Below are 19,121 nucleotides of genomic sequence, written 5' to 3' on the forward strand. Positions count from 1 at the left end.
CTGAGGGGAGCACAGGCACATGGGGTAAGCAGGCACAGCCACCATGAACCTGTCCCATTGCAAACATGGCTTCTCATGCCACAGCCCGTGGCCCTGCCATGTCTCCCCAGCCTCCAGGCAAGATGGAATGGCAGTCCCCAGCAAGATGTCCTCACCAGCTACCCCACATCCCCACTGCCAGATGGGGGCTGCCACACCCACCAGCCCCCACTGCCGAAGCTCTTGTAGGGCAGCACGCGGCTGATTTACCCTTTGTCAGTGCTCACCTCATGATGAAATCAAACTCGGAGCCAGCCAGCATGAGGACACCCAGGAGGGTGGAGACAGCACCATCCATCACAGGCGCAAAAGTGTGCTCCAGTGCTGCGGCTGAGCGCACGTTCCTGCTCCCTGCAGCTGTCAGGAAGCCCTGAGGGGGATGGAAATGTCAGGCGGGGCTGTCCCCATGTGCCACCTGTGATGGGCCACCCATTAGCACATGGCCAAGGGGGTGAGGGTGCCAGGGAGTGGGAACTGGGATCAGCCTGTGCTCACCAGGGCCACGTGGACGGTGAACTCCACACCGATGCCCACTGAGGCAATGAGGATGACCACAGGGATGGCGCTCAGCTTGATGCCCATCAGCCCCATGATGCCAAACAATTCCACAGCAATCATGGCCAGGATGGAGACCTGGAGGGTGGTGGGGACAATGAGAGATGGCTTTGATTGGCTGTCCCCTCTCCGTGGCAAGCCTGATCCTACTCCATATAGGGCAGTCTCACCTCAATGACCCTTTTCCCTCTATTTGGGGAGTCCCTCTGTCCCATCTTCTGAGGGTAGCCCTCACCCTGTTCTGCATGGATGTCATCAAACCCCTGCCCACTACACACATTCCCATCATAACAGGTTCCCTGATCCCTCCTTGTGGCTCCCACAACTGCCATCTCCATATGGGTGTTCCTGTCACACTCTTCTGCAGGAATGTATGCAGGGTCCCTGTTCTCTTCATCAATGATATAACTGATCCCTCCATTCAGGAATCTCCCACCACTGCCACCCTCATATGGGCATCCCTTCCCCCCAGGGTGCCCCTGGCCACGCCATCACCCAACTCCCATGAAGCAGGTACCCAGGACCCCTCGGCAGGACGGGAGAAAGCCTGGATGCCCCCGACCCCACCCCTCAGGACCATCCCGTGCATCAGGGTGCGTACTCACGATGATGCCGGCGGTCCAGGGGTTGAGCAGCAGCAAGGCGCAGACGAGGAAGGTGCAGGCCAGCAGGATGCTGATGGCCAGCAGGAACCAGTGCCGCAGGCCGATGTACTGCTCCCAGAAGAGGAAGGGGTAGCCGCTGGGGTAGCTGAGCACGCCGTGGCGCTGGGCGGCCTCCTGGCAGATGGCCCGAACGCTCTCGATCGCCTCCACGAAGTCGGACGTGCGACGCAGCCCGCTCAGGTAGAAAGGGAACTGGGCAAACTCCAGCGGCTGGGCTGCTGGGACTGGGGAGGAGATCACAGGCAGTGTGAGGGTATGGGCAGTACAGGTGTACAGGCAGCACGAGAGCACCATGGTCACACCAGCCTGAGGGCAGACTGATGCCTGGCTGGCTACCACAGGTCTGGGGAGGGTGTACGGAACAGACTGGGGTCACGGAGGAGGGCAGGGCATTTCTCTGCCTGTAGGATTTCTGTGCATTAGTGGGTTACTCTTTGCAGTGAGATGCTCACGGGATGGAGCAGACGTGTATTGCTAAGGGCATAGGGAATGCACAGTGGGATGCTCAGGGTGTGGGGTACAAGAAGACAAGAGGAGAAGGGTTAAGCATGGGGAAGCAAGGCAGTTTACCAGATGGGGTGAGGGATGTGAGGGGTTTCCCGTCAGGGCAAAAAGGTGTGGGGAGTGGGATACTCTGCAGGAGAATGCCAGGGGCACAGGGGACCCATGCTCACTCACTTCGCAGGTTCTCGCCCGTGGTGTCGTACTTGTCATGAATCCACTCGGGGGGTGGGGGGTAGAAGTTGGCCTGGGAGGCAGCAAAGCCCAGGGGGTCGTTGCTGGCCCACACCGTCAGGCAGATGTAGAAGGTGTCGGGGGGGATGATGCCATTCTCGTCCACCAGTCGCCGCGTGGTCAACTACAGGAGAGACCAAGAGCGGGCATGAGCTGGGCAGCTGGGGCAGAGACATCCCCGCCCAGTCAGCCCAGCCCTGCCACCACTCACCTGGTTGAAGTTGAAGGGCTCCTTCTTGTTGCCAGTCTGGATGAGGAGCTTGTAGGCCAGTGCCCCATCCTCAGAGCCGTTGCGGTAGCTGTCATGGGTGATGCGCCCGGCCTGCCAGTCCCTGTCGAAGGTGGCCTGGAGCCCTGGGGATGCAGAATGGGGGGTAAGCATCTCTGGGGACACAACACCCTGCACACCACCCCGTGTGACCCAGGGACTGTGGTGCCAGAGGGATGGGCACACAGAAACCCCAAGGCTCAGCTTCCAGTGCTGGGCACCTTGAGACCATCCTCCCCAGGGCACTGCACACAAGGAAAGGCATTCCCTGGCCAGTGGGGAGCATGCAGGCTGAGGAGAGGACTGTCAGACAGGGGAGGTCATGGAGAAGAGGCATGTCCCTCACCTCTCAGCCAGTCCTGGAAGTAATGGAGCCACATTTTAGGCAGGTCGCGGTTGCCCTCCCGCACCACGTACTTGACGGTGCTGAAGGCCTGGTGCAGACTCAGCAGGGCAGCCTGGGCACCCGGGTAGTGGAAGCCACCCTTAGTGACAATGAACATGTTGTAGAAGGAGAAGTACTTGAACTGGGCCGAGATGAAGGCGTGTGCCTTGGTGTCCCGTGGCACGATGTCCGTCAGGTAGAGGCCATCGTGTACCATGGTGGTGCCATAGAGGCTCAGCCCTAGCAGCGCCAGGAACAGCACCACCACTACCACCTGTGAGGACAACAGGGGGTCAGGAAGAGTCCTGTGCCACCCACCCATCTTGAGTGGCACCACCAGGGCTGGCCCCCGCTCACCTTGGTCCGGGTTCGCAGAAGGAGTGGGGCGTACTTCTCCCGGGCGAAATCAGCGAGGCTCCAGCGGCAGAAGGGCAGGGGGACACACTCCCGGCCACCCTTGGCCTCATCCAGCTGGGACAGCAGGTCCCGGGTGGAGCTGGATGGGGCGAAGACCTGCGAGCCCAAGGGATCGGTGTGGGGCAGGAGGATGGCAGGCGAGGTGCACACCTGGGAGGTGGGTGGCAGGACGGTGACAATGTGGTGGCCCGAGGGGTCACACCGGGTGAAGGCTTGCACAGTGGTGGTGATCTGGGTGCTGGTGGCCATGCCGGGGTGCCCATAAGGAGATGGATGGCAGGCATGGTTGTCGTTGGCATCAGCAAGCTCTTGGGGCTGGATCTGGATGACCCTTGAGGAGCAAGGGCTGCATGGAGAAAGTGAAGGAGGAGAGAGAGAAGGATGAGTTATTTAGTCACCCCGTCTTCTTTAGGGACCTGTGGGGTCAGAGCCAGCCCAGCCAGCCCAGTGCCAGTACCTGTAGAAGCAGCAGAGGATGTCGAGCCGGCGTTTCTCCCGGCGGTGCAGGTCCAGGCTCAGGATAGCAGGGAAAACGAAGAGCACCATGGCGAAGTTGAACACAACCACCACTGCAGCCTGCAGGTATTGGGGGACATGCATCAGAGCAGGGTCTGCCATCCCTTCCCATCCCCTGGAAAAGGGACCGTGGCCCTACCTGGAGGGAGAAGGCACGCAGGGCAGGGATGGGCACCAGGGCTGCCATGAAGAAGGCGATCATGTTGCTGACAGAGGTGAGAGCCACACTGGTCCCCGTGCGCTTCAGACACTCACCCGTCCGCTCCTGCAGGGACAGAAGGGGTGATGAGAGGGACCACGGGGAGGCAGGAGGAGGCCGAGAAGCCCCTGGGCAGTGCTCAGTGCTCACCTTGAAGGGGATGTGCTGGCTCGTCTCGGTGAAGGCGTGAGCCAAGAGGAACATGTCATCCACCCCAATGCCGAGGGCCAGGAAGGGCAGGACCTGCCACAGAGCAGCTGGCGTGAGCAGAGGGACATGGCCACCACCTGAGAGGGGACTGGGCCACCCCTGAGCCCTCAGGGTCCCGCCCACCTCACAGTACCCAGCTCTTCCTCCAGCACATACCTGGGTGGTGGCTGCATTGAAGGAGATGCCCAGCAGCGAGCAAAGCCCCAGGCCAGAGGCGACGGAGAGAGCCACAAGCAGGACCCCAGCCAGGCCCACAGCCCCCTGGGACTTGGAGCAGTCCCACCGCAGCATGGTGACACAGGCGTAGGCCAGCTGGAAGAGCACAGAGGGTTAGCAGGGACCTGGGGGGAGATGGAGGGATGGCAGAGGACAGAGGGAAGGGGCACACGTACCATGAGGAGGTAGCCCCCAGCCACCCGGATGACGCTGACGTCAGAGAAGGACTTCATGATGTCGTTGAGCGTGGTGGTGGAGAAGGCATGGACACTCTGTGTGGCGTTGGGAGGGATGGAGTCCTGTGCCAGCTGCCAGAGGTGCATCCCATTAGAGGAGTCAGGAGCCCCCACTCTACAGTACACCCACCCCACAGCCATTCAGGGTGTCAGCATCACCACTGACAGTCCCCAGGGATGCACTGGACTAAAACAGAGTAGTGCCAGAACCCGTGGCCACATGAAAACCTGAGCACAGAGGGATGCCATGCACAGGCTCACCCCTGCCCAGCCCCATGTGGGGGCTGTTCCCGGTGCTCACCTCCACGAATTTCCTCTGCCAGGCCTCCAGGATGGCTCCTGCCTTCTCCTCGCTCCAGCTGATATCATGGATCTCGTAGTCATCCTTGAAGTGCTCATAGAGCTGCCGGGGGCTCATGAGGAGGAACATGGTCTGCAGGGCCTCGGCGCTGGGGGACAGGCACGCACCTCGCTGGGACCGGCTGCAGCGCCCCAGGATGCAGGAATGGGTCCATCCCCCACCCCACGGCACCCAGCCCCACCTCAGACCCCAGGAGAGGACCCAGCCATCCTGCCTCCTTGCTCTGCCTTGCTCACTGGCCCCACACACCCACCAGCCTCTGAGGCAGCCCCAGAGCCCCTCCTGCAGCCAGGGCAGGTATGCTGCCCTGTGCCTGGGGATGCCCACACCACAGCAGCTCTTACCGTAGCAGCTTGCCCTGGGAGTCTTTGGTCGTGCCACCTAAAATCAGCTCCTGCTGCCAGCGCATGAACTTCCTGGAGAAGCCGTGGCAGCCCCCCGAGAGCTCGGCCGGGATGTCGGGGCTCTGTGGGAGCAGGGGACGTGTCAGGATTGTGGGGCAGGCAGAGCAGTAAGCCCCCACACCCAATCCTGATGCTCATGGACTGTGACCCACCTGCTGGCTCTGCTTGTTGGGGGCACTGGAGGGACACTGGGGGTCCCGGGGGTCCAGGCAGGGCCGTTCCATGTAAGCCTGTCCCACCTCTGCCTTGTCTAGCAGCTCTTTGAAGCCTTCCAGGGATGTGAACTGCCCCAGCTCCTCCATCAGCTGCAGAGGGTCCAGGTTGCTCCACTGGATGTCCGGGCGGCCCCTGGGCAGAGAGCAGCACTGGGGTCACGGGGGATGCCAAAACCCACACGCAGTACCAACACCACTGCCAGCCCATCCCAGGGGTGCTGTGGATGCCCTCGCAGGCAGGATGCGGGGATTGCAGAGGAGCATCAGCTCCCAGCACATCCCTTACCCCCTCCGGGGCCGCCCGCGGAATCCCCCGTGCCCTGTGCTCCACAGCGGGCCGTGCCCCGAGTCAAGTAGCGTGCCTGATCCTGTTAGTCCGGGACAAAGCGGGGGGAGCCGGCCCTGCTGCCTGGCCCCGCTTTGTGTGAGCAGTCAGGCCGATTACTGCCCGTGGGCTAACATCTTGATAGAGGGGAGCAGGCAGGCAATAGCTCCCGGCATCCCTTACAGCCCTTCCTGCCATTTTCCCCCAAGCTGGAGAGTTTGGGGCTCAGCAGAGGTCCTGGGGGCTCAGCACAATACTGGGAGCTGGGCGTGGAATAGGCTCTTGGAGGGCCAGCAGGACTGCAGGGGACTTGGGTACCCAGGAAAATGGTTTTTCCCATTGCCTGCAGATGCTCTGCTCCCTCCACCCCAGCCTGGGGAGCTGGGGGCCAGCTTCCAGCCTCACTCAGCTTCTTTTTTAAGACAGAAAGGACACACAAAAAAGCCAATAACCCAGCCCAGCGCTCCAAAGAGGGGAAGAAAAAGCCCCGAGCAAGTGTGGGCTCTGGGGAGAAACACAGCCTAATAATTCATGAAGGCTGGCTGGGCCAGAGCCGGCCGCTCGAGATTCCCACATACCAACCGGAGCTGCTGCTGCTTCCAAAGAGAGCCCCTTTTATCTGCTTTCGCTTGCTTCACTGAGCCAGGGCAAATCCTTTTGTCTTTCCATAGATTGCTGCTCTTTGTTCTCCCAGCTCCCACCCCGCTCACCCCTTGGCGTTAAAAAGGGGGACGAGTCCCCAAGGGCCGGCCGCGCTCAGCCGGGGTGCCCGCCCGGGCATCCCTGGGCTGCTAGGAGAGATGAGTCCCGTGGCTGCTCCAGTGCCACCCTGCCTGCCACCGAGCTCAGCCCCAGAACGCTGCCCAACCCGGCAGACAATGCCACCAGCATCCCATCTGGCACGGCCACCCAGCCCCACCTGCTCCTGCTCCCGGCGCTCCCCCAGCCTGGGATGGGGAGAACCTGAGGTCCTGGGGGGGCAAAACCAGCCCCTAGTCCCGGCTGGGGAGGCTGCGGCCCCTTCCCCCTCCTCCCGTCCGCAGCAGCTTGAATAAGGCCACTATTTCATCTATTTGGCAAGGGGCAGCTTTCAGAGCAGCATTAGCATGAGAAAGCACGGGGCTGCGTTTGCTGACAATGCACAAGCCGCCCCAGCTCTCCCGGACAAACACACGCGTAAACAGAAGGAATGTGGGGGAGGCTCCCCCGGCCCAGCCCGGGGTCCCCAGCCCCAGCACCACGCCAGGAGCTGGCTGGGAGTCACTCACCACCCAGCACAGGGACTCGGTGCCCTCCGTGCCCCTGGGTGCAGCTCAGCAGTGTGGGTGTCCCTCACAACCGTGACACACACGAGGTGCTGCCAGGGGCGGGAGAGCATGGCAGGGATGGGATGGGATAGGATGGGATGGGATGGGATGGGATGGGATGGGATGGGATGGGATGGGATGGGATGGGATGGGATGGGATGGGCAGTTCCTGCCTGTGGGCTGCAGCCCCCCTGCAGCAGTACAGCCCTACCTGTGCCACTGAGGCCAGGCAGGAGAGGGAGGACAGGGACCTGTCCCCAGAGTTGTCCCAGTGGGACAGGAATGATGGTGGGACCAACCTAGGGCCGAGCAGGACAAGCTGCAGCAGCACTGAAGGAGCCTGCAGCAGGCAGAGGCAAGCTGCAAAGCGAGGTCAAGCACAACCCCCTGGCAGCATCCCCAGTTCCTGCTCCCACCCAAGGCCCCCCACAGCCCAGGACAGTTCCCCACACACTCACGGGAGATAGGCTGAGCCTCCCTGCAGCTTGGAGCCTTCCCAGAAGCAGTCCAGTGGTGTCAGGATCACACAGGGGAACAGCTTCTCTATCATCTATGGGAGGAGATGCGAGGGGTCAGCAGGGATGGATCAGACCCCCCGGCTCCCCCCGCCTTGCTGGGCTTTCCAAACCCGTGCCTTCCCACATCCAGCCAGCAGTGCCTTCCCAGCACCCGGGGCTGACAAGCCCAGTCCCCAGCACAGCCCCTCCACCGCCGTTCTTTGAGGGACTGATCCCGCGGCTCCAGAGGGCCATCCAGAGCAGCACTCACCCTCTCGATCATGCCATTCTCAATGATGGGGACACCCGACTTGTAGCAGATCTTGTTCAAATCCCACGATCTGGAAAGGCAGAAGGAGGAGCTGAGGACGGGCATATCCCACAGGGGACACGGCCAGGGGCAGAGGGATGTGCAGAGCACGGCGGGGGTCCCGTCCCCCATCTGGAGCCGGACTCACTTTCCGTACAGCGAGACTTGAACCTTGCTGGCGGCCAAGGCCGCCTCGAGGTGGAGCTGCAGGGCCTCCTGTGTCAGGATGTTATCACCATCCTTCTTCGGCGTCTGGATCAACATCTGGGAGGTGTAGACGGACTCCTCGCCCAACTTCTCCTTGGTGTAGCGCAGCTCCTGGCTCACCCGGCTGCCCGCTGTGGAGGGGACCATGACGTGCCCTGTCAGTGCCTGGCAGGCAGAGCCCCCATCCCAACAATGTGCCCAGCCCATCAGGATGCCCAGGGAATGGGACGGGCAGAATCAAGGCCGCAAAGCCTGAGATGGTGCCATGATCACTCACAGGGGCTTCCTGGTGTGGGGTTCCCCAATTGCTGCATCCTCTGGGTGCTCACACCCAAGGGATCCTAACAGGGACCACCTCAGAACACACTGGACCAGGCATCCCCCTTCCCACCAACACTGCACCCAGCCCCAAAGCAGCTTTTGGCTTTGCTTTCCTCAGAAAACACCCACAGACAGATGGCTGGTGAAGCAGAGTGGACCCAACCTGTCCACTTCCACCCGTGCACTGTGGTGGGTGCTGCAGATGCCCAAAACCAGCCCACAAACAGGAAGCAAAACTGGGGGCAGCCCAGCCCAGCCCAGCCCCTCCATGGCACCCCAGGGCAGGCAGGGAGGGAGCGTAGGGAGAGGCAGGCACCCCAAAGTGCCTGCAGGTGTAGGCTGCCCCAGCAGGGTTTGGGGACAGGGGAAGGAGGTGGTGCTGGGGACATCGCTCTTCCCTGCCAGGGCTCTGGGATCTGTCCCCCTTTGGCAGCAGGAGAGCTCTGAGCACAGCAGGGCCAAGGCTTCCAGCTGAAGCCACCATTTGCGGCTGCCTCGGCGTGGAAGAGGAATCCCCTCCCAGCCAGCATGGCTGGGGCTGGGAGCAGCCCTGCGCGGTCTCTCGCATGGCTGAGCACCAGCCCAGGGACAGCTGTCCCCATCCCCTCCGAATGCAGGGCTCCCACCCAGCCTGGCATAGCAAAGGGGAGGCAACACAGCCCAGGGGAGGGTGGGCAGTGGATCCTGAGACCCCTCCCAAGTGCACCCTTGGCTGCCCTGCTCCAGCCCCTGCCCGCGGTGGGAGGGATGCTGTCCTGGCACATCCGGGGTGTAGCCCCCATCATCCCAGTGCCACCCGCCGGGGCACCCCAGGATTCCCAGCGTGGGATGCTTCCCAAGGCAGTGCCGCTGGCAGGGGTGAGGCCAGCTCCTGCCCAGCGCCGGGAAAGCGAGGGGAGGTCACGATTCATCTGCACCAGGATGCTCCCTCAGCAAGGGGCGGGGGCCCCGGCGGGCCTGGCCCTCCGCCAGCACCGAGGAGGCCAGAGCGAGACCGCAAATAAGGAGCAGAATCTTCCCTTTTAATGACTTATTATATGGGTTGGTGTTTTGGTTGGGTTTTTTTTTTCCCTGCTTTTTGGGAACGGGGAGGGCAAAGCATCTTTATTGTTCCTGGCTGGGCCAGGGAGCAGCTGGTGTCCATCAGATGCCAGTTGGGATAGAGGTTGTGCCAGGGACAGGGAGGGGGGGACACGGCCGCGGCTTTTGTGTGTGTGTCAGAGGGGACAGCAGCACCCAGGGCGAGGGGACGAGGACACGGCGAGGGTGGGTGTCGGGGGCTGGGGGGAAGTGGGACGCCCATCCCGTTCCCAGCAGGCTGGGAGGTCGGGCAGGAGGTGCGCCAAGCTGCTCTGATCTCAGCCGTGCCACCCACGCCGAGCCCGGGCGGGAGGTGGGACAGGGCCATGGGGGGTGGGACACGGCCATGGGGGGTGGGACACGGCCATGGGGGGTGGGACAGGGCCATGGGGGGTGGGACACGGCCATGGGGGGTGCCCGGCAGCGCTCGGCTCCCGGGGGATCATCCCGCTACGCCCTGCCCCGCCGGCATCTCCGCCCAGCGCGGCTGCGGGAGGAGCCACACATCTGCAAGCACGGGGTGGGGGCGAGCCCCCCGAAAAATTAAAGAGGAGGGGAAAAGGAAAAAAAAAACAAAAAGAGAGAGAGAGAGAAAATAAAAAGCCGTCCCTTGTAATTAGTGTTAATTTGGAACAGGGCACTGCGAGCCGTCAGCAAGCTTCAAAGGCCGTGAGGAAGCCTCAAATTCCAACACCCTAATTAACCAAAGAGCAACATGAAAAGACAAGGCAGCGCACACAGGGCTGCCAAGGACACTTCAAACGGGCGCGCCCGCCGGCCGGGCAGCCCCGAGCGGGGCGAGCCGCCCCACGCCGCCCCCCGGCCGGGCAGGGGCTGGGCACCCCCACACCAACAATGAGCACGTTAATGAGGAACTGTATGTAAATTCTTCCTTGTTGTTGTTGTTGTTGTCCTTGTGTTGGTTTTTTGTTGTTTTGGGTTTTTTCTTTCTTTTTTTTTTTTTTTATTCCAATTAACAAAGGGAGCCCTTGGCTTTTTCATGCAAAGGGCTCTCTGGTTCCAATCAGGCGTCCGGTCCTGCTTACTAACAGCCTGCTCTGCTCCGCGGCAGGGTTTGGCTTCACTGCGCTGGACCCCCAGCTCCCTCCAAAATCCAACAGCAGGGCCTGGGGGCAGGACAGTCCCCCGAGGCAGCAGCATCCTGGCTGGGTTGGGCATTGCTCCTTGGCACCCTGCCTGGGGGGGCTGTGGGTGCAGACTCAGTTCTGGCTGGACGGTGGATGGGGACCCTACACCCACTTGCACTCCGATCACCTGGGGTGCACAGCAGGGGAGAGGATGCTAAGGATGGGCCAGGGTCCCTGGCAGCGAGGGTGGCTGCGTGTGCGGCTGCCTCCCATCCACGGGCCATGCCGGGGGAGCCCTCTCCGTAATTACAGCATCCGCCACAAAATTACAGAGCAGGGCTGGAGCCTCCCTGCCCCCTTCCCGGCCACCCTGGCTGAGCCATTCCGCTGCCACTGCACCCCAAACCCTCCTGGCAAGGAGCCGCAGCCACGGCACTGCAGCCTCACACAGCGGGACCAACTTGTGCCCTCACTGCTCCAGCCAAGACACAGCCTCAGCCCCTGTGCTGCCCTCCTGCCCTGGCAGGGTCTGATCCCAGCTCATTCCACATCTCCCCAGGGGTAGCCAGAAGCTCCCAGACTCATCTCAGAGGGTTTGGGGTCAGCCCGTGCCAGGTCCTGCTGCCCACAGTGCAGTTGCAAGCCCCCCCAGCCCGGGGCTGGCCCCCTTGCAGCCACCCTGCTGGTTGTGACAGCAAGGGGACCTCCCACCGTGCCTTCCCGGGGCAGGAGGTGAACAAACCCCGTGGTGCCCTGTCTCCAAGCACCCAAGGGTGGGGGGCAGCAGGCCGAGTGTGCCAGGGCAGCGTGGCTGGGGGGCACGGGGAGGGCAGTGGGTCCGGGCAGGCTGCCAGCCCCACACTGAGCCCTCCCTGCCTGGCAAGGCTGAGGGCCAGGGAGGGATGAGGGAGGTGCTGGGGACCACGGAGAGGTACCAGGAAACACAGGCTGCAAGGACCACTCTGTCCCGTCAGGCTGGGTAGAGGCCGTGGACAACAGCTCTGCCACCACAGTGCAGATGGCACCCAGGCACTGCCAGCGCTGTCACTGCTTGAGCGACTCGGGTGGGACAGGATGGCAGGGAGGGAACACTCCTGGCACACATTCTTGCTTGGCCCCCAAAATCAGGCCCTGTCCTGCCTGGTGTAATGGGGCAGGGGATGTGACAACAAATGCTGAGCTGCAGACTGGGCTGGTGCACAGGGGATGCTGCAGCCCTGAGCCCAGCTGGGCCCACTAGCACAGGACGTGATGAGCAGCTCCCTTTCTACAGCACAACATCCCAATGCTAGGGCTGGAAACCACCACAAAGGCACAGCTGGGAGTGGGGCAAGGTCAGGCCGAGATCCCCTGGGAAAAGCCATCCCATGGGGAACCCCTCTGCAGCACCCTCCGCTACAAGAGGCACCCACGGGGGCAATCGCAGAGCGAGCACATCCCCGGCAGAGACGCCTGCCCTGCGCGATCAGAGCCCCGGGGCTTGGGAGGGATGGCAGAAGCACCGTGCAGCTCCAGCCCTGCCCCGCATCCCGGCGGGAGGGGTCCCGAGGCACCGCCCCGAGCATCCCTCGGCCGCAGCTTCCCCGTGCTGAGCGGCGTGCAAGCCGGAGGCCACCTTCAAAGTGTTGTGGGGCGGATTAGCTGGATTAGGGAGGCAGTGAAAGGACCCATGCTGCTCCGGAGGAAGTCTCGCCCAGGGCACACTGAAAGAGCCATTTTTACCTGTCCCGGCCGCTACCGCCAGCCTCGCCAAAAGCCCGGCGGCCCCATCCTGTCAAAACACGTCCTGCCGGCCCATTCACCCCGCGGGAAGGGGGGGGCTGCCTGGCAGATGGGTGCCCCCAGCAGCACCGAGGGCTCGGCGCTGCCCCGGCACCCCCAGCGACACCCAGCCCAGCGGAGGGGCTCCCGGCTCGGGCAAGGAGACGGGGACGCCTTCAAAAAGCCAGCGCGGAGGGGCTGAAAGGGCCCGTTCGGGGCCAGCTCCCCAGCCGCACTCTTTTGTTTAACGGCGAAGCTAAATTAATGTCTTTATTACCCCAAATCGGGGGGCGGCGGTTCCCAGGCAGGGAGGGGGAGCCGGGAGCTCGCACCGCCCCGGCCAGCGCCGAGGGGACAGCGCGACCCCCGAAAAAGAGAGAGGGGGGAAAAAGGGGGGGGGGGGGGAAGAGGGGATTCAGTTGGGAACTATTCACCGCTAAGACTCCTGTCAGCATTGACATAAATTTCCACTGGTGTTGGCATTTAGGCATTTGCCATTTCCATATGTATAGGGCTGCCTGTACTAATTATGCTAATCACCCCCTCTGTTGGCTGCTGTGAAAAATGGCCACATTAGGCACTCCACTGCTTGCTAATGTCACTTAATGTGTGGTTGAAACATACATTCATCCCCCTCTGAATGGTGAAATTTTTCCACATTGCTGGCTTCATTCAGGCAAGAAATGAATTTTTTGAACTCAGACCACTTTTCCAGGCCCGAGGGAGAGGCAGATAATAAAACCCTCTTCTTGGGCCCTGGCGCTGCCCCCTCCCAGCCGCCAAATAACATTTAAAACACACAAAAAAAGAGCCCGTTCCCTAAGTCTGTAGATATGTCCAAGTTAAAAAAACATATATAAAAAAAAAGAAAAAAATACTTTCTAGGAAATAGAAAAATATATAAGTTGAAAAGAAAAGCAAAATGGATAGGGGCAGATAAGCCACAGCCATCTGTAAAGTCTTCCAGTCTCTTTGGGTTAATTAGCAAAATTTTCCAGCCCAAAAAAGCTGACCAAGCTGTCAAGGAAGGGAAAAGGAAGAGCAAGAGGTTTTGTGCTCACCTCCCAAAGATAAATAAATAAAGGTGAACTGCCTGGACCCCATCTTCTGGTGGGTGGGGGACTACTGGTCAGCCTCCTTCCCCCCTCCCCTCTCGAGAAGAAAGGTTCTTTCAGAGCCAGAGGGGAGAGCCAGGCAGGCAGGTTTTTGGGATAACAGGGACCTCAGCACTTCATGGCAGCAACACCCCAGCTGCTCCTCACTCCTCCCAGCCCCCGGGAATGGGGGCACAGTGTCCCCACAGATACCCAGACCCTGCAAACAGAGAACACAGCAAGGTGCTGAAGGGAAAATCCCACCAGGCCAGGCAGGACAGTCCCCAGGCACCCTGGGCTGTCGCTTGCCTTCCTGCAGAGCAGTATCTGTGTCACCACACCCCAAGAGAAATGGGGACCCTCCTCCCCAGGACACCCATCTGGTGACAGAGCAGGGACATGGCAGCCCAGGAGCCACCCCACAGGAGTGAAGCTGGCTCTGGCCAGGTCCCAGCAGGCATCCTGCTGCCCCAGACACGGGGACAAACTGCCATCAGAGCCCCCCAGCCCGTCAGCTCCAGCCACACACAGCCCCCCAGACTCACCCTCTCCTTTCTCAGCCCCTGCACAAACATCCCACCCCACAAACCCACCCAGCCAGCAACGAGACCACCCACCTCTCTGTGTGCCCACCCAGGAACGGCTGTGGCATCCCTCTCACCCCCACTGCTGCTGCCCCACACCCTCCACGGGACCCACCCAGCACAGTGGGGACAGGGGCTGGGAGGAGAGGCCACACAGACAGCGCTGAGGGCGTTCAACCCCGTCCTCGGCTTCCTGTCGGGGCTTTCCCATCCCCTGTGCCCCTCTCCCTGCAAACAGAGTCAGCCTGCACCTCCTCTCCGTCCTGGCCTGCCGCGGGGGGAGCTCCAGGCTGCATCCCAGCCCCGTCCTGGGCGCACAGGAACTGATGCCCTGAGCCAAGAACTGCTGCAGAGGTCAAGGAAGGACAGGAGCCACTGCCAAGAGGGTTGGGGGTGTCGCAGCTTTGCGCCCCAAGATGAGAACAAGAGAGCAAATTCCCCTCACCCCCATAAGATGCGTCCTATTTCATCCCACCAGCATATTCGGGGCGTCCATGACCCTTCCAGGAAAGGGACAGGGTCTTCTCCAGGGAGACTCAGCAGCTCTTTGAGAGGGCGACGGCTGCGCGGGGCGCTCGGCTGTTCCGGTTAGGAATTAACCCGGCCTTCCTTTGAACCAGCCCTCGGCGCTATAAATCAGGCAGACCCATTCACCACCCAGGGCTCTGCCTGCCCAGAGCTCGCCTCCCCGGCCCCTTGGCCCTAAAGACGCCCTGGGAGAGCCAGGAACAGCTGCCAGGTGTCTGGAGGTAACTCAACACTCGCCGCTAGCCGGGGTTGCAAAGCCTCCGAGTGGCTAATTGCTTCGGAGGAGCCTAATTGAACATTTCCACAGTCGAGTCCAATTTATGGGGTGACACAGCCTCCTTCCATCTCCCAAACAGGGATACAGGTCAGGCATAACCCCAGAACACTGCAAGAACCCCTCAGCCAGCCCCCTGGTCTAAAGACATTCCCAGAACTGGGACAGGGGACCCTCTGTTTTCCCACTAGTGACCAGGATCACAGCCGAGGCTCAGGAGGACAGACCATCAGCATGGCCCCAGTGCTGACCCCAGTCGTGGGGCCAAAGCAGGGCTGCCCACCCTCTTCCCGTGTCTGGGGAGGAGGGGGATGGCACAGCAGCGTCATGCTGCCATGGGAAGCAGCTCCCTTCCCTCCCCTGCTCAGCAGGATCCCAGCTCCCAGAGAGCTGAGCTCAGCCTGCAGTGGGGACTGCCTGGCACAGGGTCACACTCTGCTCCTGCAGCGCTGGGACCTCACCTGGCTGGGGTGGTTTGCAGGTTGGAGCATCACCACCCGCATCCCTGAGCCTGGCCGGGCAGAGGCAGGTGGTCAGGTGCAGTCACCAGAGGCTTCCTGGAGCCTTAAACCACCCTGCCCCTGAGCTGGCACCCACTGGGCTAGGATGATGGGCGGGATTCTCTGCACACACCCGCTGCCCTCAGACACCCCACAGCACTGCCCCAGGGCTGGGAGGCACCACAGTCCCACAAACATCTCACAGACCCAGGAGGCAGGAGCTCAGGTGCCCAGCACCCTGGGGATCCCAAACACTTGGGACTAGGCTGATGGGATAGCAACTTTGCCAGCCAAGGAGCAAGAACTGTGCTGCTTCAGCCTGCCACAGTGGTACCAGGCTCTCTGCAGAGGACACCACTCCAACCCTGCCACACACGTGGGAACGTGAGAAAGCAGCGGCTGAGAAAAATCCCAAAGCAGCTTCAAGTGCTCTGGATGCAACCACAGAGTCTGGGCAATTGTGTTCCACTCTCCAGGGGCATCCCAGGCCCTCCTGGCCCCGATAATGCCCACCCCACACCAGCAGGATGGGGTGCAGTGATCAGGGTTGGCCATACGCGGGGGATGCTTTGATCTCGCCAGAAAATGCAGAAGCTGAGGCTGGCAGTGAGGCAGGGACCTACAGATGGTTGTGGGGAAGGGAGGCAGCCCCACAGCTGACACACGAGACTGAAAGTGTCACCACAAGCCTTCCTTCCACGTCCTGACCCCCGCATGCCACCCCACGGGACTGCAGCCATCTCGGACACATCGCCACTGGTGGCCGCAGGTTGTGCCAGCGCCGGAGGACGCTGGGGCTGTGCCACCCAGGAGCGAGGCACGGAGGGTCTGCCCCAGGAGCACAAGCCCGGGGGAAGAGCCCTCCCAGGAAGGGACAAGGGGGGCTCTGAGCAGCACCCTCGGCGTGGCACAGCGGCCTCAGGCAGGCAGCACAGACCCGGTGCCCCCACTGCCCAGGCAGGGGCAGGACGCCCCACGGCAGCGGGGTTTCACCACGGAGTACAAAAAAATAAAATTAAATCCAACTCCTGACACTGAAGAAGATGAGAAGCCATGAGAAAGAGAAGGTTCCTGAGAGAGGCCCCCGGCACCCACACTACAGCCAGACCGCAGCGTGGGGGAAATCCCCCAAGAGCAGCCGCAGTTGCTGCTGGCTGTGCCCGTGTGAGCAGGGAAGCACAGCGGGGCACAGGAAAAGCCGGGTTTCTGGGCGCTTCCAGCCGTCCCCAGGCTTGGCCCCTTCCCCATCCCGCTCTCCACCCTGATGTGCCGCAAGTCCCATTCCCCTTAACAGGAACAACCACAGCCGCTTTCCTGGCCACAGTTCTACAAAACGCTGACTCCTTGCTACCCCAAAAGCACAATAAAAATTCAATGGAGCCGGAGCCACGACCCAGAGTGAGGGAACCACGGAGGGAGCACGTCCCTGCTTCAGCAGCCACAGCTCAGGCGCTGGCTGGACCGGGAGGTATCACTGGATTTCTCTGCTACGTGTTGCAGTGGAAGGGGGTGATGGAGACGAGGGCTGGGGAGGGGGGACAAACATCCCTGGGGAGTGGGGAGCAGGTGGGAGAGCCGGGCATTCCTGGGCAGGGGTCCGTGCGTGCATCTGTGTGCAAGCAGCCAGGGAGCGCAGAGCTTTTTTTTTTTAATTTAAAAAAAAAAAAAAAAAAAAAAAAAAAAGGGGGTGGGAGAGCAAAGTTGCTTCTATTGTTGAACCAAATCCAAGAGTAGCTGAGGACCACACAGGGAGCGGGGCGTGGGGGAGGAGGCAGCGCTCCCGCACAAAGATGGCTGACACCCCTCCGCTGAGCAACATCTGCCCCTGCACAGCACCCCGCGGGGACCCCCGCCCGGGGATCCCCCCGCCGCGCCCGGCGGCACGGACGGGGCTGCGACCCGGGCTGCTGCCCCCCCGGGGGCCCCCCAAGGGCGAAGGGAGGCGCAGGAAAAGCAAATCCCAGAGCCGTGAAGCGGGGCTGCAGGGATCGGGGAGAGAAAATCCACGCTGGAGTTATTAATAACAAAGGAGGGGGATCAGCCGCTTCCACTCGGAAACAGGGATTTGCTCCCGCCTGACCCTGCCCGCGCTCCCGCTCCCCCCGGGCCGGGGTCCCGGGCCGGGACTGGCGGCTCCGGCTCGGCCCCGCTGCGGGGCTGCGGCCGTGCCGGGGGGTTCTTCCCACCAGGAAGGGGGTGTCCAGCACCGTCCCCGTCGCACGTGTCAGCACCTTCGCGCGGGGACCCCCGTCGGGACACGCGTGGGGGTCCCTCTTCAACCCAGCACCCGCGCACGGCGCAGCCCGAGCGGCCGCGCAGCCGGGACCCGGCCCGTGGGCACCCGCGGCCCCGGTGACGGGGCGCCCGGCGGCGGCATCCTCCTCTTCCTCGTCCCGCCCCGCTCCCGCGCTGTCACCTGCCTCCCGGCCGGCCCCGCACTCCGCGCCGCGCGTGGGGGACAAAGCCGCGGCCGCAGCGGCACCGGGGCCGTTCCCACGGGCGGCCGAGCCCGCAGGGCCGCGCTTACCTTCCACCCAGAGGTGCTCGATGTCGGTCTCGATGGAGGCCACCCGTAGTCCCACGGCCAGCGCCCCGAACACCAGCAGCCCCACGAAGAGCACCTTCCCGCAGTGCCGCTGGATCCGGCAGCCCAGGGCGAAGAGCAGCGCCTGAAAGCGGGCCCGCAGCCACAGCGGGGTCCTCTGGCCCACGGCCCTGCCCTGCGGAGGGGGGCGAGGATCGGGTCAGCCCGGCAGAGGAGAGGGGAGAGCCCCTGCCCGGGGAAGGGGACCCGCAGCGGGGCGGGATGCCCGCGGCCGCCGCGCTCGGCTTCGGAGCGGAACCGCGAAGCGCCGGAGCTTCCCCGAGCCGGGGGACGCGGGGGTCCCCGCACCCGCCCGGCCCGCCCCGGGCTCCTCCGCGCTCTCCGAACCCCCGTGCCCGGCCCGCCGCCCCCGGCAGGGCGGGCGATGCTCGCCCCTCACTCACCTCGGGCAGCGGCTTGCGGCGGGCGGCGCGGAGCGGCGGCGGCGCGGCGCGGGGGGGCTCGGCCGGCATGGCGGGGCGGCTGGCGGGGCTGGGCACCCCCGTTATGTGGGGCCGAGCGCGGCGGCGGCCCCCATGCGCGCGGCGGGGCCGTGCCGGTGCCGGTGCCGGTGCGGATGGAGGGCTGTGTGTGCGCCGCCGGCCGCCCGCCGCGCCTCTAAAGGGGAGGCGGGGGCGGGGGGCGCCGGGGCCGCGCCGCCGCCGCCGCTCCCATTGGCCGCCGCCGCCGCGGCAGCGCCCATCGCCGCTGCTAAGCAACGGCGCGCCCGCCGCCGGCGGCCACACACCGCGCTCCCCCCCGCGCCGCACCGCACCGGCCCCGCCGCGGGGGGGAGCGCGGCGGCGGCGGCACCGGGGCACCGGCACGGCCCCGCGCCTCCGGCACCGGCAGCCCCCCGCAGACAGCCCCGGGGATGGGCATCCCCCCCGTAAGCGGCCCCCAGGGTGGGTACGCAGCCCCCCGCCATAGTGTACCCCCGAGGATGGGCACCCGAAAAGTAAAGCGTTCTTCTTCCACAGCGACCCCGCAGAGGGCAGGCAGCCCCCTGGAGATGCCCCAAGGAATGGCATCCCTCCTAAGGGTGTCCCGAGGGCAGGGTGCTGTGCGCACAGCCTCTCCTCGAGGATGCATGCCCCCCATAGCCACCCTCCTTGGTCCATACCCCCACATGCTCCCTCTCCCCAGTGCTGGGCAGACCCTCCCGCCCACCCAGAGCCACCCCAAGGGACAGGTCTCCCCTCCAGGGTCAGGCATCTTTCCACAGCTACTTCCCAAGAGA

The 19,121-nt window shown here is 63.2% G+C and overlaps 1 protein-coding gene across 1 annotated transcript in view; it reads right to left on the reverse strand.

Moving 5' to 3' along the window:
• Nucleotides 1-18,584, reverse strand: part of PTCH2 (patched 2) — a 21,402-nt gene extending 2,818 nt beyond the window's left edge. Inside the window, 21 exon segments of the mRNA XM_064428695.1 lie at nucleotides 267-409; nucleotides 535-672; nucleotides 1,200-1,483; nucleotides 1,938-2,118; nucleotides 2,206-2,348; nucleotides 2,609-2,921; nucleotides 3,005-3,410; nucleotides 3,522-3,640; nucleotides 3,720-3,845; nucleotides 3,930-4,022; nucleotides 4,146-4,301; nucleotides 4,382-4,513; nucleotides 4,743-4,890; nucleotides 5,147-5,268; nucleotides 5,359-5,554; nucleotides 7,512-7,603; nucleotides 7,822-7,891; nucleotides 8,009-8,198; nucleotides 17,825-18,017; nucleotides 18,286-18,512; nucleotides 18,515-18,584. Of these exon segments, the coding sequence (XP_064284765.1) occupies nucleotides 267-409; nucleotides 535-672; nucleotides 1,200-1,483; nucleotides 1,938-2,118; nucleotides 2,206-2,348; nucleotides 2,609-2,921; nucleotides 3,005-3,410; nucleotides 3,522-3,640; nucleotides 3,720-3,845; nucleotides 3,930-4,022; nucleotides 4,146-4,301; nucleotides 4,382-4,513; nucleotides 4,743-4,890; nucleotides 5,147-5,268; nucleotides 5,359-5,554; nucleotides 7,512-7,603; nucleotides 7,822-7,891; nucleotides 8,009-8,198; nucleotides 17,825-18,017; nucleotides 18,286-18,512; nucleotides 18,515-18,584 (3,542 nt within the window).
• Between the last annotated feature and the right edge of the window lie 537 nt (nucleotides 18,585-19,121).

This window comes from Passer domesticus, chromosome 7 (genome assembly GCF_036417665.1).
Source record: "Passer domesticus isolate bPasDom1 chromosome 7, bPasDom1.hap1, whole genome shotgun sequence".
Lineage (NCBI taxonomy): Eukaryota > Metazoa > Chordata > Aves > Passeriformes > Passeridae > Passer > Passer domesticus.